At 35.3% G+C, this 18,553-nt stretch overlaps 1 protein-coding gene across 1 annotated transcript; it reads left to right on the top strand.

Annotated features, from left to right (window-relative positions):
- Window positions 1–10,217: 10,217 nt before the first annotated feature.
- On the top strand, window positions 10,218–11,761 carry LOC131640468 (LOB domain-containing protein 15-like). Its single transcript, XM_058910859.1, has 3 exons — window positions 10,218–10,433; window positions 10,543–10,816; window positions 10,915–11,761. Exons 1-3 carry the CDS (start codon window positions 10,420–10,422, stop codon window positions 11,350–11,352), a joined length of 726 nt encoding a protein of 241 aa, XP_058766842.1. The 5' UTR covers window positions 10,218–10,419; the 3' UTR covers window positions 11,353–11,761.
- Window positions 11,762–18,553: the final 6,792 nt, after the last annotated feature.

Below are 18,553 nucleotides of genomic sequence, written 5' to 3'. Positions count from 1 at the left end.
AATGATGACGACCATTCTTCCATGAACAAAAGATATAATAGCTTTAGGGGCTACTACAGCATGAACCCAAAATTCCTTTACCAGTTCTGGGTAAACCGGTCCACAGAACTCAGAAAACAATGACGTCGACCCTTGAAAAAGCATGTCATCCTTGAGATGAAACTCATGTTTTTCAAGACTATCAAAATCAACCACTAATTCACAAATCACTTCCAACTCATTCCTGGGAATCGAGCAAGTGACTACAGGAACAATCTGTTGATTTTCTCCTTGTTGACGTTGCTGAGAAGATGAACCAACGACTTGAGATGAAGAAGCATCCATTCTAGCACAACTGAGATTACTGGATTTCTTTTTGGTTTTGTGTTTAGGGTTAGAGAAGAGGGCAAACAGGTTGCAGAAACGCATGCAAGAAGAGAGAGAATGAGAGCGAAAAAGATAAACGTTATGATTTGATATGTATATATAGAGGCGGATTTGAAAAAAGAATGCAATAAATTTATGAGAATGAACAGTTACATAATCAATTAAAATCAAATGCATTAAATGATGAGTGACGTTAGGTGAGAGAACGTGATATTTGAAATGATTTACACAGTTACCTAGGGCGGCATCCCATCAGTCTCACGCACGCTTTTACCTATCGTGTGAACACGTGTTCACCATCAGAAAGCACTTGATGACAGCTGTTACAGAATTTGCTTCTGATGAAAGATAGAACTTCTCATCTTCTGATTCTGATCAATTGTTCTGACTACCATTCTTTAGAAAAGATCTAGTTCTGATAGGATCATCCTTCTTTCCCAGAATAACATCTTCTGAGTGAGCAGATGTGAGTCTAGAAGATCTTCTGACCGTTGGCTCTTCAGAAATTCTGAGATTCTCTAAAGATGCGGCAACTTGATCTTCTGATCCTTTGCTTCTGAGATCTTCAGCTTCTGATACTTTGCTTCTTGGTTCTTCATCTTCTGATATATCAATATCTAAATCTGCAGAATTCTCAAACTGCTTTGGCTTTTCAAGACGAAGCTTATCATCAAATCTGATATTGATTGATTCTTCTACAACCAATGTTTCAGTATTGTATACTCTGTAGCCTTTAGAGCGTTCAGAATATCCAAGAAGAAAACACTTTTGTGCCTTAGAATCAAACTTACCAAGATGATCTTTAGTATTCAGAATGAAACAAACACATCCAAAAGGATGAAAATATGAAATGTTGGGCTTTCTGTTCTTCCACAATTCATAAGAAGTCTTATTTAGAATAGATCTTATAGAGATTCTATTCTGAATATAACATGCAGTATTTATTGCTTCTGCCCAAAAGTGCTTAGCCATATTGGTTTCATTGATCATGGTTCTGGCCATTTCTTGTAGAGTCCTATTCTTTCTCTCTACAACTCCATTTTGCTGTGGAGTTCTTGGGCAAGAGAAATCATGGGCAATACCATTTTCTTTGAAGAACTCCTCAAAGAATCTGTTCTCAAATTCGCCACCATGATCACTTCTGACCTTTATGATTTTGCACTCCTTCTCAGATTGAATCTGAGTGCAGAATTCAAAGAACACTGAATGAGACTCATCCTTGTGTTTTAAGAACTTTACCCATGTCCAGCGGCTATAATCATCTACGATGACTAATCCATATTTCTTCCCTCTGACAGATGTTGTTTTGACTGGTCCAAACAGATCAATGTGCAGAAGTTCTAGCGGCCTAGAGGAAGAGACAACATTCTTAGATTTGAATGCAGGTATGGAGAACTTGCCCTTCTGACATGCTTCGCAAAGAGCATCTAATTTGTATTTCAGATTTGGGAGACCTCTGACCAGATTTAGTTTGTTAATCTGAGAAATCTTTCTCAAACTAGCATGTCCTAATCTTCTGTGCCACACCGTTGCTCTTTAGAAACAGACATAAGGCAAGTCACCTTCTGCCTCTTAAGATCAGAAAGATCAATCTTATAAATGTTGTTCTTTCTCTTGCCTGTAAATAGGATTGAGTCGTCCTTCTGACTTACAGCCTTGCAAGACTTTTGATTGAAGATTATGTCATAACCATTGTCACTTAATTGACTTATGGACAATAAGTTATGCGCTAATCCTTCTACAAGAAGTACATTAGATATGGAAGGAGAGTTACCAGTACTTATGGTTCCAGAGCCAATAATCTTGCCCTTCTGATCTCCTCCAAACTTGACTTCTCCACCAGACTTAAGCACCAGGTCTTGGAACATAGACCTTCTTCCCGTCATGTGTCACGAGCACCCAGAGTCCAGGTACCATGACATGTTGTGCTTTGTCTTCTTTGCTGCCAAGGATATCTGCAACAGAAATTATCTTCTCCTTAGGTACCCACAACTTCTTGGGTCCTTTCTGGTTAGTTTTCCTAGTTCTGATTGAACTTGGGTTTAGCATAATAAACAACAGGAGGTACAGCATGATATTCCTTAGGTTTAGCAGCATGATATTTTCTAGGTTGTGTCACATGCTTCTTAGTGTGTGTAGCATGAAAGCTTTTGGCATGTGAAGTGAGCCTAATATCATGTGAGTGGCCATATTTGAACTGATCATACAATGGCTTGTATGTGATTCTCATATCATCTACAGGTTCAAATTTGTGTGGGGTATCACCCTCATAGCCAACGCCAATCCTTTTGTTTCCAGAAACACCATATATCATGGAAGCTAGATGACTTCTGCCAATACTTCTAGATAAAAACTTTCTGAAGCTCGAGTCATATTCTTTCAGAATATGATTGAGACTAAGAATGGATTTTTCTGATTCAGAAGGAGATCCAATATCTTTGGATAATTTTAAAACTTTTTCCTTCAGTTCAGAATTTTCCACTTCCAGCTTCTTAGTTTTAGAATCAAATAGCTTTTTCAGCTTTTTGTATTTGATACTAAGATAAGCCTTGAGTTCCAGAAGTTCTGTTAAACTGGAAACTAACTCTTCACTAGATAGTTCAGAAAATACCTCTTCAGAATCTGATTTTGATGTAGATTCTGATCCAGCATCAACTGTGGCCATCAGTGCAATGTTTGCCTGCTCTCCTTCAGAATCTGATTCTGATTCTGAATCTGAATCGTCCCACGTTGCCATAAGACCTTTCTTCTTATGAAACTTCTTCTTGGGATTCTCCTTCTGAAGTTTTGGACACTCATTCTTGTAGTGGCCAGGCTCATTGCATTCATAGCATGTGACCTTCTTCTTGTCAGATCTTTTGCTTCCAGAAGATTCTCCTTTTTCAAGCTTCTTAGAACTTCTGAAGTTCTTGAACTTTCTATGCTTGCTTTTCCAGAGTTGGTTTACCCTTCTGGAGATCATGGACAGTTCATAGTCTTCTTCTGATTCTGATTCTTCAGAATCTTGTTCTTCTGCCTGAAAAGAGTTAGTGCATTTTTTATAATTAGATTTTAATGCAATAGACTTACCTTTCTTCTGAGGTTCATTAGCATCCAGCTCTATTTCATGACTCCTCAGGGCACTGATCAATTCTTCAAGAGAGACTTCATTCAGATTCTTGGCAATTTTGAAAGCAGTCACCATAGGACCCCATCTTCTTGGAAAGCTTCTGATGATCTTCTTGACATGATCAGCCTTGGTGTATCCCTTGTCAAGAACTCTTAATCCAGCAGTTAGCATTTGAAATCTTGAGAACATTTTCTCAATGTTTTCATCATCCTCCATCTTGAAGGCTTCATATTTCTGGATCAAGGCAAGAGCTTTGGTCTCCTTGACTTGGGCGTTTCCTTCATGAGTCATTTTCAGTGACTCATATATATCATAGGCAGTTTCCCTGTTAGATATCTTCTCATATTCAGCATGAGAGATAGCATTCCGCAAAACAGTCCTACACTTGTGATGATTTTTGAATTGCTTCTTTTGATCATCATTCATCTCTTGTCTTGAGAGCTTTACACCACTAGCTTTCACTGGATGTTTGTAACCATCCACCAGAAGATCGCATAAGTCACCATCTAGACCAATAAAGTAACTTTCAAGTTTATCTTTCCAATATTCAAAGTTTTCACCATCGAATACTGGTGGTCTAGTATAACCTTTGTTATCATTTCCATTATGTTGCTCAGCAAAGCCAGATGTAGATGTAGGTGTTGGATCTTCACTAGCCATCTAAACTTTGTGCTTTTCTCTTCCTGAATCTTTTCTAACACGATTAAGTGCTTGCACCTAGAACCGTCGCTCTGATGCCAATTGAAGGATAGAAAAACACTTAGAAAGGGGGGTTTGAATAAGTGTAGCTTTTAAAACTCTTAAGATAAAAACAATTTGCACAAAGATTTTTATCCTGGTTCGTTGTTAACTAAACTACTCCAGTCCACCCCCTTGGAGTGATTTACCTCACCTGAGGATTTAATCCACTAATCACACAAGATTACAATGGTTTTCCACTTAGATAACCTCTAAGTCTTCTAGAGTATTCTGATCACAACCTGATCACTCTAGGAACACAATGCTTAGATACCCTCTAAGACTTTCTAGAGAATCCGATCACAACTTGATCTCCTCTACTTCTTTACAAATGAATGTAAACAAATTCTTACAAGAGTATTACAATGCTTCTTAAAAGCTATAATCACAATTGTGATATTTCTCTTAAATTTTAAGCTTAATCTCACTAAGATATTACAACAGTAATGAAGTGAGGTTGAAGATGAAGTTTGAGAGCTTTTTGAATTTGACAGCGTTTATGTGTGTTTGCGCAAAGTGTTGTGTTCAGCTTCTCATCAGAACTTCTATTTATAGGCGTTTGAGAAGATGACCTTTGGGAGCATTTAATGCGTTGCGTGATCCGTACAGCATTGCATTTAATGTTTCACTCTTTTGTCAACTACCTCGAGCCTTGCTTTTCCTGCTTTAACTGACGTTGCCTTTAATAGCTTCTAACGTTCCTTTTGTCAGTCAGTGTAGCTTGCCATCTTGTACTTGCTTCTGATCTGATGTTTGTATAAACAACGTTTGAATATAATCAGAGTCAAACAGCTTGGTGCAGAGCATCTTCTTGTCTTCTGACCTTGAAGTGCTTCTAGCGTGATACCATGAGAACTTCAGTGCTTCTGCTTCTGATCTCAAGTTCTTCTGATGCTTCAATAGACCATGTTCTGATTCTGCTTGACCATCTTCTGATGTCTTGCGAGAGCATGTTCTGATGTTGCATACTTGAACCTTCTGAGTCAGTGCTTCTTGCGCTGAATTTGTGCATACTCTTTATATATTTCCTGAAATGGAAATTGCATAGGATTAGAGTACCATATTATCTCAAGCAAAATTCATATACATTGTTATCATCAAAACTAAGAATATTGATCAGAAGAAATCTTGTTCTAACAATATATAGTTATATGCTTTTCAAAAATAATAGTTATTTGATAGCCAAATATTGGTGCTGGTCGATAAGAGAAATTAAAATACAAAGAAATTATTTAATTTGACTTTGAAGAATAACACAAGTAAATTCTGCATCATATCTTTACGCAACATATACTTCTTTTTATCCAAATACAAAGAGACTATTTAATTGGACTTTGAAGAATAACACAAGTAAATTGTACATCATAACTTTCTTTACTCAACATATACTTCTGTTGGTCCAACGTGAGACTTTTAACTCATAAATATCCCACCAGCTGTCTCCCCCTCATTCAATACTCCAATAAAAAATAAAGTTAAATGAGTTGTAGTCTCACACTTACAAGTTAGATCACAAGAGAAAGGTGCCTATGCCCAAGAGCATACATATCCTGCACAACCTTCACTACAAGAAAAGAAAAAAAAGTCTTTTACGACAGTTATTTTTAGTTGTTGTTGCGATTTGAATCATTGCTTAATTTGAATTACGATTGTTTGCAATTATTTCAAAATCATGTGTCGTCAACCTACTATGCGACAGTTTGAAAAATGTTTGCTCCATCCATCTTTAATTTTTATTACAGTTTCAGAAATGCCTTAACAACAGAATAACGACTATTTTAACTTTAGAATGTTTCTTGCGACGGTTGAAACTGTCACAAATGTGAAATTATGACAGTTTTAACAGTCTCCATTTTTTTCTATATATTATATATACAATTAATAGTGATACTAAATATTTTATTTTTATATTCCTAATAACAATTTAAATTGTTATTTTTATGATCCATATAGTCTGTAAACTCATTTTCTACTGCAAAGATCCCTTTAAGCCACTAACGTATCGAGCCACTTTCTGGATCTTGGATTCTCTCAATTCATGACGCTCAGAGAAACACAAGAACTGTGTATTATGTTACTGTTCTCTTTTCCTGAACACACACAATATTCATCTTATAAAGCGTCTGCTCATAATCTTCCGGTAAAAAGTGCTCCGGCGTCAATTATTTCATTCTTCGCCAAGCTAAGAACTGCCATTTTCTTTGCCTCTGTCTCTGAACAACAAGTTTATCCCACTAGACAATAGCATTACTCTTCAGCATGATCACCACCATTTTAACTTGCTAGTTCTCGGGAACACCCATAACACTGGAGAACCTATTAATGTCGATATGTCAATCCAGAAACTCATCCACTCCCATTGTTTCATATAATAATGGAATATTACCTTCACTTGATAATCATGAAAATTTTGATTCACGTGATCAATTTCTTCCTCATAGGGATCTTCTTCAGAACTCAAATTTCCAGCAATTACAACACGATGATTGTTAACACCCCGCAAAACCCTAACTTTTTCTCTTCCCTTATCTCTTCGCTGATTCTCATTGTTGTTGGCGTTGTTCACCTGATTTGCTAAATTTGTCATCTATTCAGTCAAAGCAATTAGAGTTGAGGTAAAAGCCATAGTAACTTCCTCTAGATCTGCTCTAGTCACTGGTTGATCAAGCTATGAAAAGAAATAGGAGAAACATGCTTTGATGCCACCAAACGCAGTCGGAAACTCTAGGAATTAGCAAGCGCTAAACCTATGATAAAAACACATGATTGCAAACACAAAACCTGTCAGATGAGCTCTGAAATCCACCTGATAAAGAAAATACATAATTTTATTAAGACCAAAGATAACATTAACGACTACACCCAAATGTGTTTAAATACAGAAAAAGAAACCCTAATGGATTTTTAATCCAAAACGGGAATAAAATATAAAAATAAACTCTAATAGACTTTTAATCCCAAAAAAAGAAAAAAATAGAAAATTGTGAAAATATTAAAATACGGTTTTTGTGTCTAAAATAAACTCGGAGGGCTTAAAAAAATTTCTACATAATTTTTGTGTCTAAAACAAACTCGGATGGCTTAAAAAGCCTACCTACATCATTTTACTTTGACGCGATGACCGAATCTCCATTGTCGAGGCTGGCTTTCAGCCCACTGCTGGCTGGGTTTGGAGTGTTGTTGCGCTCTTGAATGACAGCAGCGTCGGGGCAACAGCGCTGTCAGATGACAGCAGTGACGGGACTGATTTTTTATGGACCGATCTCGTTGACAGCATCCAACACATTCTTCCTAGAGAGAACGTCAAGGATACTTTAACGTGGAGCATCACTTCGGACGGATTTTTCACCGTTAAGTCTTGCTACGATTTGTTCAAAGCGAAATTATCCGGACCTCCTCTTAATCCATCTATAGTCAAAGTTTCAAACCATCTTTGGAAGATAATAGCTCCGCCTAAAGCTCTCTTTTTTGGATGGAGGATTATTCACAATAGATTAGCTACCAAGGACCACTTGATTAAGAGGGGCATTTTATTGGACAATAATGATTCGGTTTGTGTTTTTTGTTCTACGGAGGAGGAAAGCCTTTCTCATTTGTTAGGGGGTTGTTCTGTCGTGGCGGCTATTTGGAAGAAGGTTTTTGAATGGATAGGTCTCGTTGACGGTTTATCTTTGGAGGAGTTTGAAGGGTTTTTTTTGTTGTTGAGAAGGTGAAGAACTTAGCCAAGAGGTCTTTAGTCGCGGTAATTTGGCTAGCAACGGTTTGGAGTATTTGGAATAGGCGTAACGCTATCATTTTTAACAATGGCTCGTTTAGCTTTACCAAATGTATGTCGGAGGTAGTTTTTATTTCTTGGAAATGGCTTTATTCTAGTTATAAGTTAGCGGCTAATTGTAACTTTCACGTGTGAAATATTCTACCGCTCATTTGCTTTGAGTAGTAGAAATTTTCCGTTTTGTAATCGGTTGGAGTATCCCTTATACTTCGATTTTATTTCAATTGCCTATTAAAAAAAAAAAAAACTTTGATATGGTATTAAAGCGACATAGCTTAATAAAATCTGTTGAGCAACATGTTATTAAGTTTCTCCTACTAGACCTCTCAATAATTATATCCACACATCAAAATTCAATAATAATTAGCTCGAAAGTGTGAATTAAGATTATAAGATAGGGTCCTAACATATTTTTGTAACAGGAAGCAATCCTTATTTTATAGTAGAAGAGACTGTGATTTTCCTAACCAACCAATGCTGCACAAATTGGCCAAACCTTATAATGTAGTAGAAATGGTGGTGGTGGATTCTTTCTGGGTTTTGGTGCCCTCATATATAGATATAGAATTAGTATAAGATGGAGTTTTAAAGTATTGTGAAGTTGGGTTGGCAGCGCATTGTATGGCTCAAATTAAGGGTCAAACAAGAATGGATGGTGCCACTCCCTTACACTCTAAGCATTCTCATTTGATTTATATAAATATACTTAATCATATTTCATTATTAATAATTAATATACAATACACTCTTCTATTCCCCTCTCTTTCACCACCCACCTTGATACAACACTTTCCAAAATTCTAATGTCTCTCATTCCAACAAAACTGATTAACTGAGATTATTATACATATATAAGGACAATTATCAGTGCCAACTTGATTTGAAATGTACTAATCTCTGCATAATCTAGTTTAGGTTCTTTTCATTGATAAAGTACAATTTCAATTACTTCCACGTGGATCTCTTCCATCACACATGAACTCAACATATAGAATGAATGATTCTAGACTTTACATCATCATCATGATATAGATATTTATATGTATGTGTGAGATTGAAAGGTTGTTTTTGGTTTCTTTGCTTTGAGTTAAGGTGTAGTTCAAGGTGGAATATTTGTGTGAACTAGACAGTTAAATGTCTTACTCATCATCTATTTATAAGGAGTGAAATTTAGAGAGTTGTTGAAATCATGCGTTAGATTCTTAATTGTGAAAATGATTTTTTACACATGATCATAGCTTTGGTGAAATGTCCTAAATCACCACACCTCTATATATCTATTACACTATTAACAAAAGTCATTTTCTTTCCAAATACTGATCAACTTATCTTAAAACATGTCCAATCTTTTTCCTTCTTGCAGTGACATAATACTAATAAGCTGGCTTTAAACTTTCTAAGCAATTTCATGATTATCAACTTATAAGAAACTAATATGTGTGTGGTAATTTTGTTATTTTGATAATATATAACATATTTAATTTTGCGATCTAAAAAGAAGTAGCGACACAGATTATTGTGATTGTCGGTTTACCTTCTTTTCTGTAAAAATTACAATGAAATTAGAAGGTTTATAATAAAATAAAATAAAAGTATAACAACTGGTTTTATATATGTGAATTAATGACTAGTATTTTTTTTTATCACCACTGATTTAGTCCGGTTCGAAGGTCAATTTTGACATCAAGTGGTTCCAGCCTTCTCTCGATCGCGGTTGCAGGGAAACTTCGACCTACCAAGTTCAGCGTCAATCACCACTGAACCAACTAATGATTGTACTTGAATAAGAATAAACAATATTAACACAAACATACTCAATTTATTGCTAATAATAATAAATTTACAAGTATAGAGAGACTGCAAAAATGGTAGACCTGTAACCAGCTACCTCACTAAGAAGCAAGAACCACATGCATGGCTAAAGTCAAACACATTTAAGAACTCACACGTGAGTAACCATTCATTGAGCTGGCTTTTATACAAACAATAATATTTATATTCTCTATGAACTATATACTATTTGTTCATACAAAGTTATTATACCTATTAGGCTAATTTCATAATAGTAGTCAATAATATGAAATCCTCGTACATGTGATAAACCAGAAAGTTCAAAACAAACTAAAAAAACAATTGTCTTTTTTTTCCTAACATATCATATCACTCTTAAATTTCTCACACGCTTTCTTTCTAGTATTTCTCTCTGTCAATATTTCTTTTATACATTATAAAATGTAGGTGGACATTTATGTCCTTTGTATATACCTTGCCTTTTAAGTACACTTATTTTCTACCTCTATTTTCCTTTCTTTCTTCTTCTTCTTCTTCTATTTCCCTTGTGTGACTCTCTAGCAAAAAAACTCTCTCTTTCACTCTCTTTTCTCTCCATAATAAGTGACTCCTGCTTCATACTCATAGAGGGCATGCCTGAATGTCCAGAGAAAGGTAACACACACAAAATCTCTTTTAACTCTTAGTTTTGGCTATTTTCTTTTGCAGTCGTAATTTGTTTGTGAATGACTTGTTGATATAAAAAAATTAAATTTGATGGTAGGGAGAGATTTGATGAGATAGGAAAGAAGATCAAAAGGGAAGGAGATCATCATCATCATCATGTTTCAAATTCTTCACCTCAGATGGGAAGAAGACATATGTTAGGTCCACCAGGAACCCTAAATACTATAACCCCTTGTGCGGCATGTAAGCTTTTAAGAAGAAGATGTGCTCAAGAATGTCCTTTTTCTCCCTATTTCTCCCCTCATGAGCCTCAGAAATTTGCTTCTGTTCACAAAGTTTTTGGTGCCAGCAATGTCTCCAAGATGCTAATGGTAATTACGAATCAAACACATACATATAATTATAATTAGAAAATATATATATAGTTGATGATGAATGATGATCATTGATGTGTACATGTTTTATATAGGAGGTAGCAGAATGTTCTAGAGCAGATGCAGCAAATAGTCTTGTTTATGAAGCAAATGTGAGACTAAGAGATCCAGTTTATGGATGCATGGGTGCAATTTCTGCATTGCAACAACAGGTTCAATCTTTACAAAGTGAACTCAATGTATTAAGAGGTGAAATACTTAAATACAAACTAAGAGAAGCAGCTAACATCAACATGAATACTATGAACAATATGAATATGAACATGAATATGCTACCAGCTTCTTCTCATCATGTTCCAATGCTCCCTTCTAATTCTGTTGCTGTTTCAATTGCTGCTCCACCGCCACCGCCGCCGCCACCTCCTCCTCTTCCTCCTACAAGTTCCAATTCCTCTTCTTCCATATACTATCAGAGGGATCCAAACAACTATACCAGAATTTCAAGTGATGATAATATTTCTTATTTTGGTTAACTTTGTTACTAGCTCTAAATTATAGTTATTCCATTTGGCATCAATCAATTAAGTAAGGAAAATGAGAGTAATATTGATGCTGGATCCATTCTGTATGTCATTAATTATTAATTTTTGTGTTATTGTATTAATCTTAATATTATTAATGCTGACATGTATTTTAGAAATAAATGAGCATGTGATCATATCTGTAGATTGTGAATGTAATTGATACACAAACATGTTAATCTGTGCCACTGCTCTTTCAACCATGTTGCGGGAGACAAAAGGAATGCTAGCTTGCTTGCTTGTGAATTGTGTTCTTCAACATGAATCTACTATTTGAATCACAATTAATAACCTCTCAGAAATACACGGCTACTCTATAGTACCGACACCTCTGAAAAAAACGATGTCATACATTGATACTGATATTTATGTTTGTGTACCATTTATTCATTTTATCTAAAACATTATCAATATCGATTTATCAGTATCGGTGTTGTGTATAATATGTCTAATGGAACTGTGAAAAAATTTTACATCTCAGCTATAATAATTTTATATGACTAGTTATGTATGTATATCTTTTGAGTATAGTAGTAGTATATTATATGCATATAGTCAAACTATGTTTATTGTATCATTTATTGCTACTAGACCTAAGGGTTAAAGTAGATATTTTGAAACATATTTGGTGGATGGTCATACTCCATTGGGAACTATTTAAATTTCCTTGGCGTGAGGATTTCAGCTAGTCCAGAATTGGCGCCAAGAGAATGAATATCTTAGTCGTATAAGCAACAAATTAATGTATAAAGATAAAGACTTGCACTTTCTTTTTCTGCTTTATTATTTATGATTATGTGCCAAACCATACTTGTGCAAGTTCAAAATATTATTGCTTTTGAAATGTGTTTAATTAGAATGCTTAAATATTTATACATGTAGTAGTTTATAGATGGATGTGACATGTATTGGTCCCATGTCATAATTGCTTAAACTCGTGGCATCCTTCTAGTACTGTTGACATAAACCAATCACCTTTCTTTGTATTTGGACTCATTTATATGTACAGAAATGATATGTGTACACTCAAATGTATACACTACACCGTAAATTTAAAAATACACACCATGCTGAAATGATAAACAATAAAGTTCACATTTTCCAAAGTACTGTATTGATTATTTTATTAATATTTTGGTAGAAAAGAAAAACTTTATACGGTGTAATGTATAAAATAAATGTATGAATAGCAAATCTGTTATATGTATGTATAGTATAATCCTCATTTCGCTATTTCGATACTGTAATTAATATAATATTTGGGTTTTATTCAAATTCAAATCGCGAGTATATCCTTGGAGTGTCCTATAGTATAAGTTTATCTAACTCATAATTAATATACATGAGAGTGGGACTCCAAGATTAAGCTTCTTTTTTTTTCACTCATCACTTCATTTAATTTTCCAAATAGTTTAAAATCATTTTTTTATAAGAGTTGGAGTAGGAGGAATGTTATTTTAGCTTTGGAAAGTTGGAGAAATTGGATTGTAAATCACTTGTTTGTCAGGAGTTGTGGGAGTTTATCAAGTGTCATGATTCCCATATTTTTCAGAGTCTAGGTTGGTTTGGCTATAGGAGGAAGATGTGAATACCGGATTTTTCCATGTTTGTGTTAACTAGAGAAATAGGATGAATAGTTTGGATTATTGCTAGTGGGAGATATTTGATTGGGTGAGGTTTCAAAGGTTTAGGGGAGATCTCTGGGTATTTTAAAGAGAAACTTCTTTGACTCTTAGTGTCTAGGCCTTTTTCACATGGGTTTATCTTCTTTGTCTCTCGCCAGCAAAAGCTCAATTCCTTTATGTTAGGTTTTTTCTTGTGAAGAGATGAAGCATTGGTTGGGATGGAGGAATCCAAGAGTTCGGGACCACTAGTTTTAGTTTTTCTTTTAATAAGAAGTTTTGGGGGTTTATTAAGAGATTCATGTGATGTTTGATCAGTTTTTCAGAGTGTTGCCGAAAAGTCTTATGTTCTATTTTGTTTCTCTTATCCCGAAGATCGAGTCTCATTTAGAGTTGGGAGATTTTAAACATGTTTCTCTGCTTAGTTCTTTGTATAAGATGGCGGCAAAAGTATTGGCCGCTAAGTCGACGAGGGTAGTGGGGAAGCTTATTTCCCCCAAGAAATCGGAATGTGTTAAGGGTCGGCAGCTAGTTGATGGTGTCGTTGCTTTTAATGAAATTTTAGATCTTACTAAAGTGTTTAGGAAAGTTCGTTTTGTGTTCAAAGTGAGTTTTAAGAAGGCTTACGACTCAGTCAGTTATTTGTTCCTGGAGTATATGTTGGAGAAATTCAGGTTTAATGGTAAGTGGAGGGCTTGGATTAGAGCTTGTGTATTCTCGTTCTTGGTGAATTGGTGCTCAACAGATGAGATTAGTATTCAAAAAGGTCTGAAGAAAGGAGACCCTTTATCTCCTTTCTCTTTCTTCTAGTGGAGGACGGCACAAATGCCTCTTTGAAAAGGCAGTCTCAGTTGGTGTTTTTGAAGATTTCAAAGTCGGTTGTGATGGGGTAGAGGTGTCTCATCTCTAGTATGCTGATGATATGGTGTTAATCGGGGTTTCGTTGGTTAAGAACTTCTTGACAATTATGGCAGTTCTAAGAAGTTTTGAGCTTGCCTCGAGCCTTAAATTGAAGTTTGTTAATAGTTGTTTGCTTGGTGTTAATGTGGGTAGGTCTTTTCTTGATAGGGGTGAGAAGTATTTACACTGTAAAATGGGTACCCTACCGTTTAAGTACTTTGGTCTTTTGGTGAGTGCAAACTCAAAGAAGGAAGGGACTTGAGATCCTCTTGTAAAGCTAGTCTCTAAGAGATAAACTTCTTAGAGAAATGGATTTGTGATTTTAGGAGGTAGAGTGGTCTCAGTGTTGAATTTAATCCAAGTTTTTTTTTGTCTTTCATGAAGATGTTAGTCTCGTTTGGAAGAAGTTTGTGATTTTGCAAAAGAGTTTTTCTCTATGGAGGCTCTAAAGAAGGTTCAGAAGTTGTCAGGGTGAAGTGGGAGGATATGTGTAAGACCATAAGAGTAGGTGGTTTAGGGGTTAAGGATCTTAGATTTGTCAATCTTTCTTTGCTAAGTAAGTGGAGGAGGAGGATTCTTGAGAACTTCTGTTTGTTATGGAGAGATATTAGTTCACATAGGTATGGTTCTCAATGTTTCGGATCTATTTTTTGGGGTTAGGGATGAGGCAAGAGGAGGGAATTTCATTAGTGGAAATGGGTTTTCCTTCTTAGGTCTCCACCTAGTCAGGTGATTGACTGGTTTGCTTTTTCTTGTGTTAAGGTAGTTAGGGGCGGTCAGAAGATTAGGTTTTGGCATGATGTATGGGCTGGGTGAGTCCCTTTGTGTGTCTCTTTTCAAAGGTTATTTCTAATCTTGGAGGAAAAAATCCCAGGTGGTGGGAGTGTTAGATTCTTGGGAGGGGGGTCTTGGATTGGAGTTTTAAGTGGAGACGAGATTTCCTTGTGTGGGGGGAGGATGAGTGTGGTTAGACGAGGTCGGCAAGATTCTTGGTACTCAATTTGTGATCTGACATATGTAGTTTTGGTGAGATCTGCTTACGATAATCTTTTGGATTTGATTTATATTAGGGAAGTTATGTTGTAGAGGGTGTTGTGGGGCTTTGCTAGGATTTGAAAGAGTTGAACTGTTTATAAGGTCGTAATATTCTTTTGGCAATTACTTCATAATAGGTTGTCTGCTATACAGAATCTCATAAGGCGTCAAATTGGGTCTGGTTCTATTAATTAAGGGTGTGGAATGTGCATTAGATAGGTGGATTTGGAAGATCATCTCTTTATCTTATGTGATATTGCCTTAGTGGTCTGGTATAGAGCAAAAAATTGATTAAAAATGAAGAAAGTAAAGTAAAAATTATAATCAGGGTGATTTGAAGAGTCTAAAAAAGAATATATATATATATATATATATATATATATATATATATATATATATATATATATATATATATATATATATATATATATATATATATATATATATATATAACTATATATATAACTACCCTTAACCCAACTAAATAAAATATCATTACATAATATAGGAGAAATTCACTTTACCTCCTTGTAAAAAAAAATTGGATCACCGCATTGAAATGTTAAAATATATGTCTTTTGCTCCCTAAGTGCACAAGTTACCCCTCTGTAATCTTTTTTTTATTTATCTCCCACAGATTCACTGTTTAATTTGTACGCTTAGGAGGGAATCCAAAAAAAATTACAGGGGGATAATCTAAAAAAAATATTGTCGGGGGTAAAGCGAAAATCTCCTTCATTACAAGGGAGTAAAGTGGAATTTACCCTGCATATTATCTAACATCTCCCTTTAAACTCACATTGCATTAACATAAAACATTAAGAGTTTGACAAGCATAAACATACTCAATAATAAACAATGTAAATTTAAAACTATAACTCCTATTCAAGTTAAAGTTTTCTAAACCTTAAATTTGTTACAAATAATCATAAAATAAGAGAATAACTCAAATTAACTAATAGCATAACCAACTGAAAAAGAAGTAACAACAAAGATTTGAAATGTCATAGAAGGGAACTTACACCCATTGTAGGGTTCAGACCTCATGATGTCTGACTTGAGGACTGGAAGAAGCATATCCTACCTGTCGAGGACCTTGCATCATATTTGTTCACGGTGAGTGTTCAAGGATGTGAAGTTCTCCACAGGCCTCCTGCTACACATGAAGGTCACCCTGTCTCTAACAAACGAGGTACAATTGATCCTGAACTACTGTTGCGAGGTATCACAATTTCCAGATGCCTGCTCTTTAACATATTGGGCCTTTTATCTATGTTGTTGTTTTTGCCTTTTATGTATCACTTTACTCGCGTCACTACTTCTTCCATGAAAGCAGCAAGCCTCTAAGCGATGGATTAATTAAAATGTGCATCCCTCGTTCCATTCTATAAGGCTTCTACGAACATCTTCTGGTTGGAGTGGATGACCTTGATGGTCGCCTCACTATATCGGGCGAGGTACTCCATCAAGGATTCTAAAGGGCCCTGTGGAATGTTGAACAGGTTGGTATTGCACATTCTTCAATACCTCCTCAAGGAAAACTAATGGACCAACTTCTTTCATAGATTCTGGTAGATGGTGACTGGGAGTCGTGGTAGGCTCATGTATCACCTTAGAGTCGCGTACCTGAAGGTACTATAGAGAAGCTTGCATTTTAGGGAATCAGAGGCTCCAATAATGGCCATTTGTGAGTTGATAGAGGCGACATGCTTTTAGGGGTCGCTAAGTCCATCAAACTTAGTCACTGACGGCGACTTGAAATTCTCTAGTACAAGGGCTCCCCATATTTTGTTAGAGATAGATTAGGGATCTTGAACCTCTGTTTCTTCAAAGTTCGGCCTCTTGTTGGTGTTGCTGGAGGTGAAGAGTGTTGTCCTCCAAAGTTTGATAATGGAAATGTGAATCGTCCATAGTAGCATGCATCTCAACTATGGCATCTCAACTATGGAATCATGGTCGCCACTTGAATTGCTACTGGCCGAAGTTACTATTCACTTATTCACCATACTTAATAAGGGCTGAAGATATGGATAGCAACTTGACTGTCTAATGCTTGGGTGGCCCGTGTCAGTTTTATCAGAGCACCACGGGGGACACCAATTATATTTGCTAAAAACGTACCATAAAAATATTTTTGTATTTTGGAGAACTATATGTGACATTTTATGGTTGTTAATGGTGTTAGAACAAACTTACAAATAGTGATGAAAATTAAATGAGACGAAGGTCAATTTGCAAGGTTGTTGTAAGAGATATTTTTGTTCAAATAATGTTGCAAGAGATATGTGGAATCTCTCACAACTAGTATGTGGGCTTGGTTTAAAAATGGGGTAGCATACATGTGTGTGACTCTTGACCGATTGATTATGGGTTAGGTTACGTACACTCGTGTCTTAAAGTTTGATCGACCATATTGAAGATTTTAATGTATTTAAATTTAAATCAGCTAATAATTTATGAATTAGTTTAGATCAAATATATTTATGACGAAATAGAATTGACTTGAAATATATGTATAATATTTTTTAATTACTTAACTACTAATAAAAATATAATTATTAATTTTATAAAGAAATAACACTATTGTGTTATAAAATCTTACTGACTAATATATATTTTTTAAATTTTTTACAGAAATCAACTAGTATTATGTATATATTTTATCATATTTTTATATGATATTTATTTTAATTTAGACAATTTCTCATCCCACCCCATGCCCTTTTTACGCACCACCGAATTGACTAAATTGTCCTCATGTTTCCGTAGATGCACTTTCGGAAATACTCTTTTTTTTGTTTAACGTTGTGTTATTCCGTAGATCTACCTACGGAAGAAAGTTAGGGAATTCCGTAGGTGCATCTACGGAAAGGTTTGCCGTTATAACTCACGTAAGACCTCTCCCCTCCCTCATTCTCTTCATTTCAAACTTTTATCTTTCAAACTCTCTAAATCCCAAATATCAAAACTTCAAATTTCTTTCTCCCGAGTTCGGCCTACATTGTCAACATCAAGTATCAAGACATTTTATCAAGTTCAAATCGTTATTTAATCGGTAAGTTTTCAATATTTTAACTTATTTTAGAGTATTTTGAAATCGAATTAGAATTTGATATTTAGGTGTAGAAATGATTGGATAGGTTTAGAGATATTATTTAGAGACAATGTAGGTGTTGTTTGTGGTTTATTTTGGATGATCAAGCAAAAAAATAGGGTTTTTGGGTGACTGAACACTGCAGTTACGCCATTGTTGTGTTTCTGAGCTTCAGGGTCTTCCGTAGATGCATCTACAAAATCACCATACATTTTGGAACTAAGGTGCTTCCGTAGGTGCATCTACGGAAAGACTATTTTTTTTAATTTCATATTTATTTATAAATCATTGTTTATGTATAGATACATAGTAGCTAATTAGATATTATCACAATGCAGACATTATGACTCACGGATAGAGACCTTTAATTGAGGGGTTAATTGTATCTAATTCCAAATGAGGGACCTTTAATTGTATCTAATTCGACTTTATTTGTATTACGCAGACATTATGGCTGACCAGGAGGATTGCACAGCATGCATCAACATCGACAGCAAAACAT

The sequence above is a fragment of the Vicia villosa genome, unplaced genomic scaffold (genome assembly GCF_029867415.1).
Source record: "Vicia villosa cultivar HV-30 ecotype Madison, WI unplaced genomic scaffold, Vvil1.0 ctg.003157F_1_1, whole genome shotgun sequence".
NCBI classification, from domain to species: Eukaryota; Viridiplantae; Streptophyta; class Magnoliopsida; order Fabales; family Fabaceae; genus Vicia; species Vicia villosa.
The sequence above is the reverse complement of the archived record's forward strand: the minus strand, read 5'-3'. Positions and strand labels throughout refer to the sequence as shown.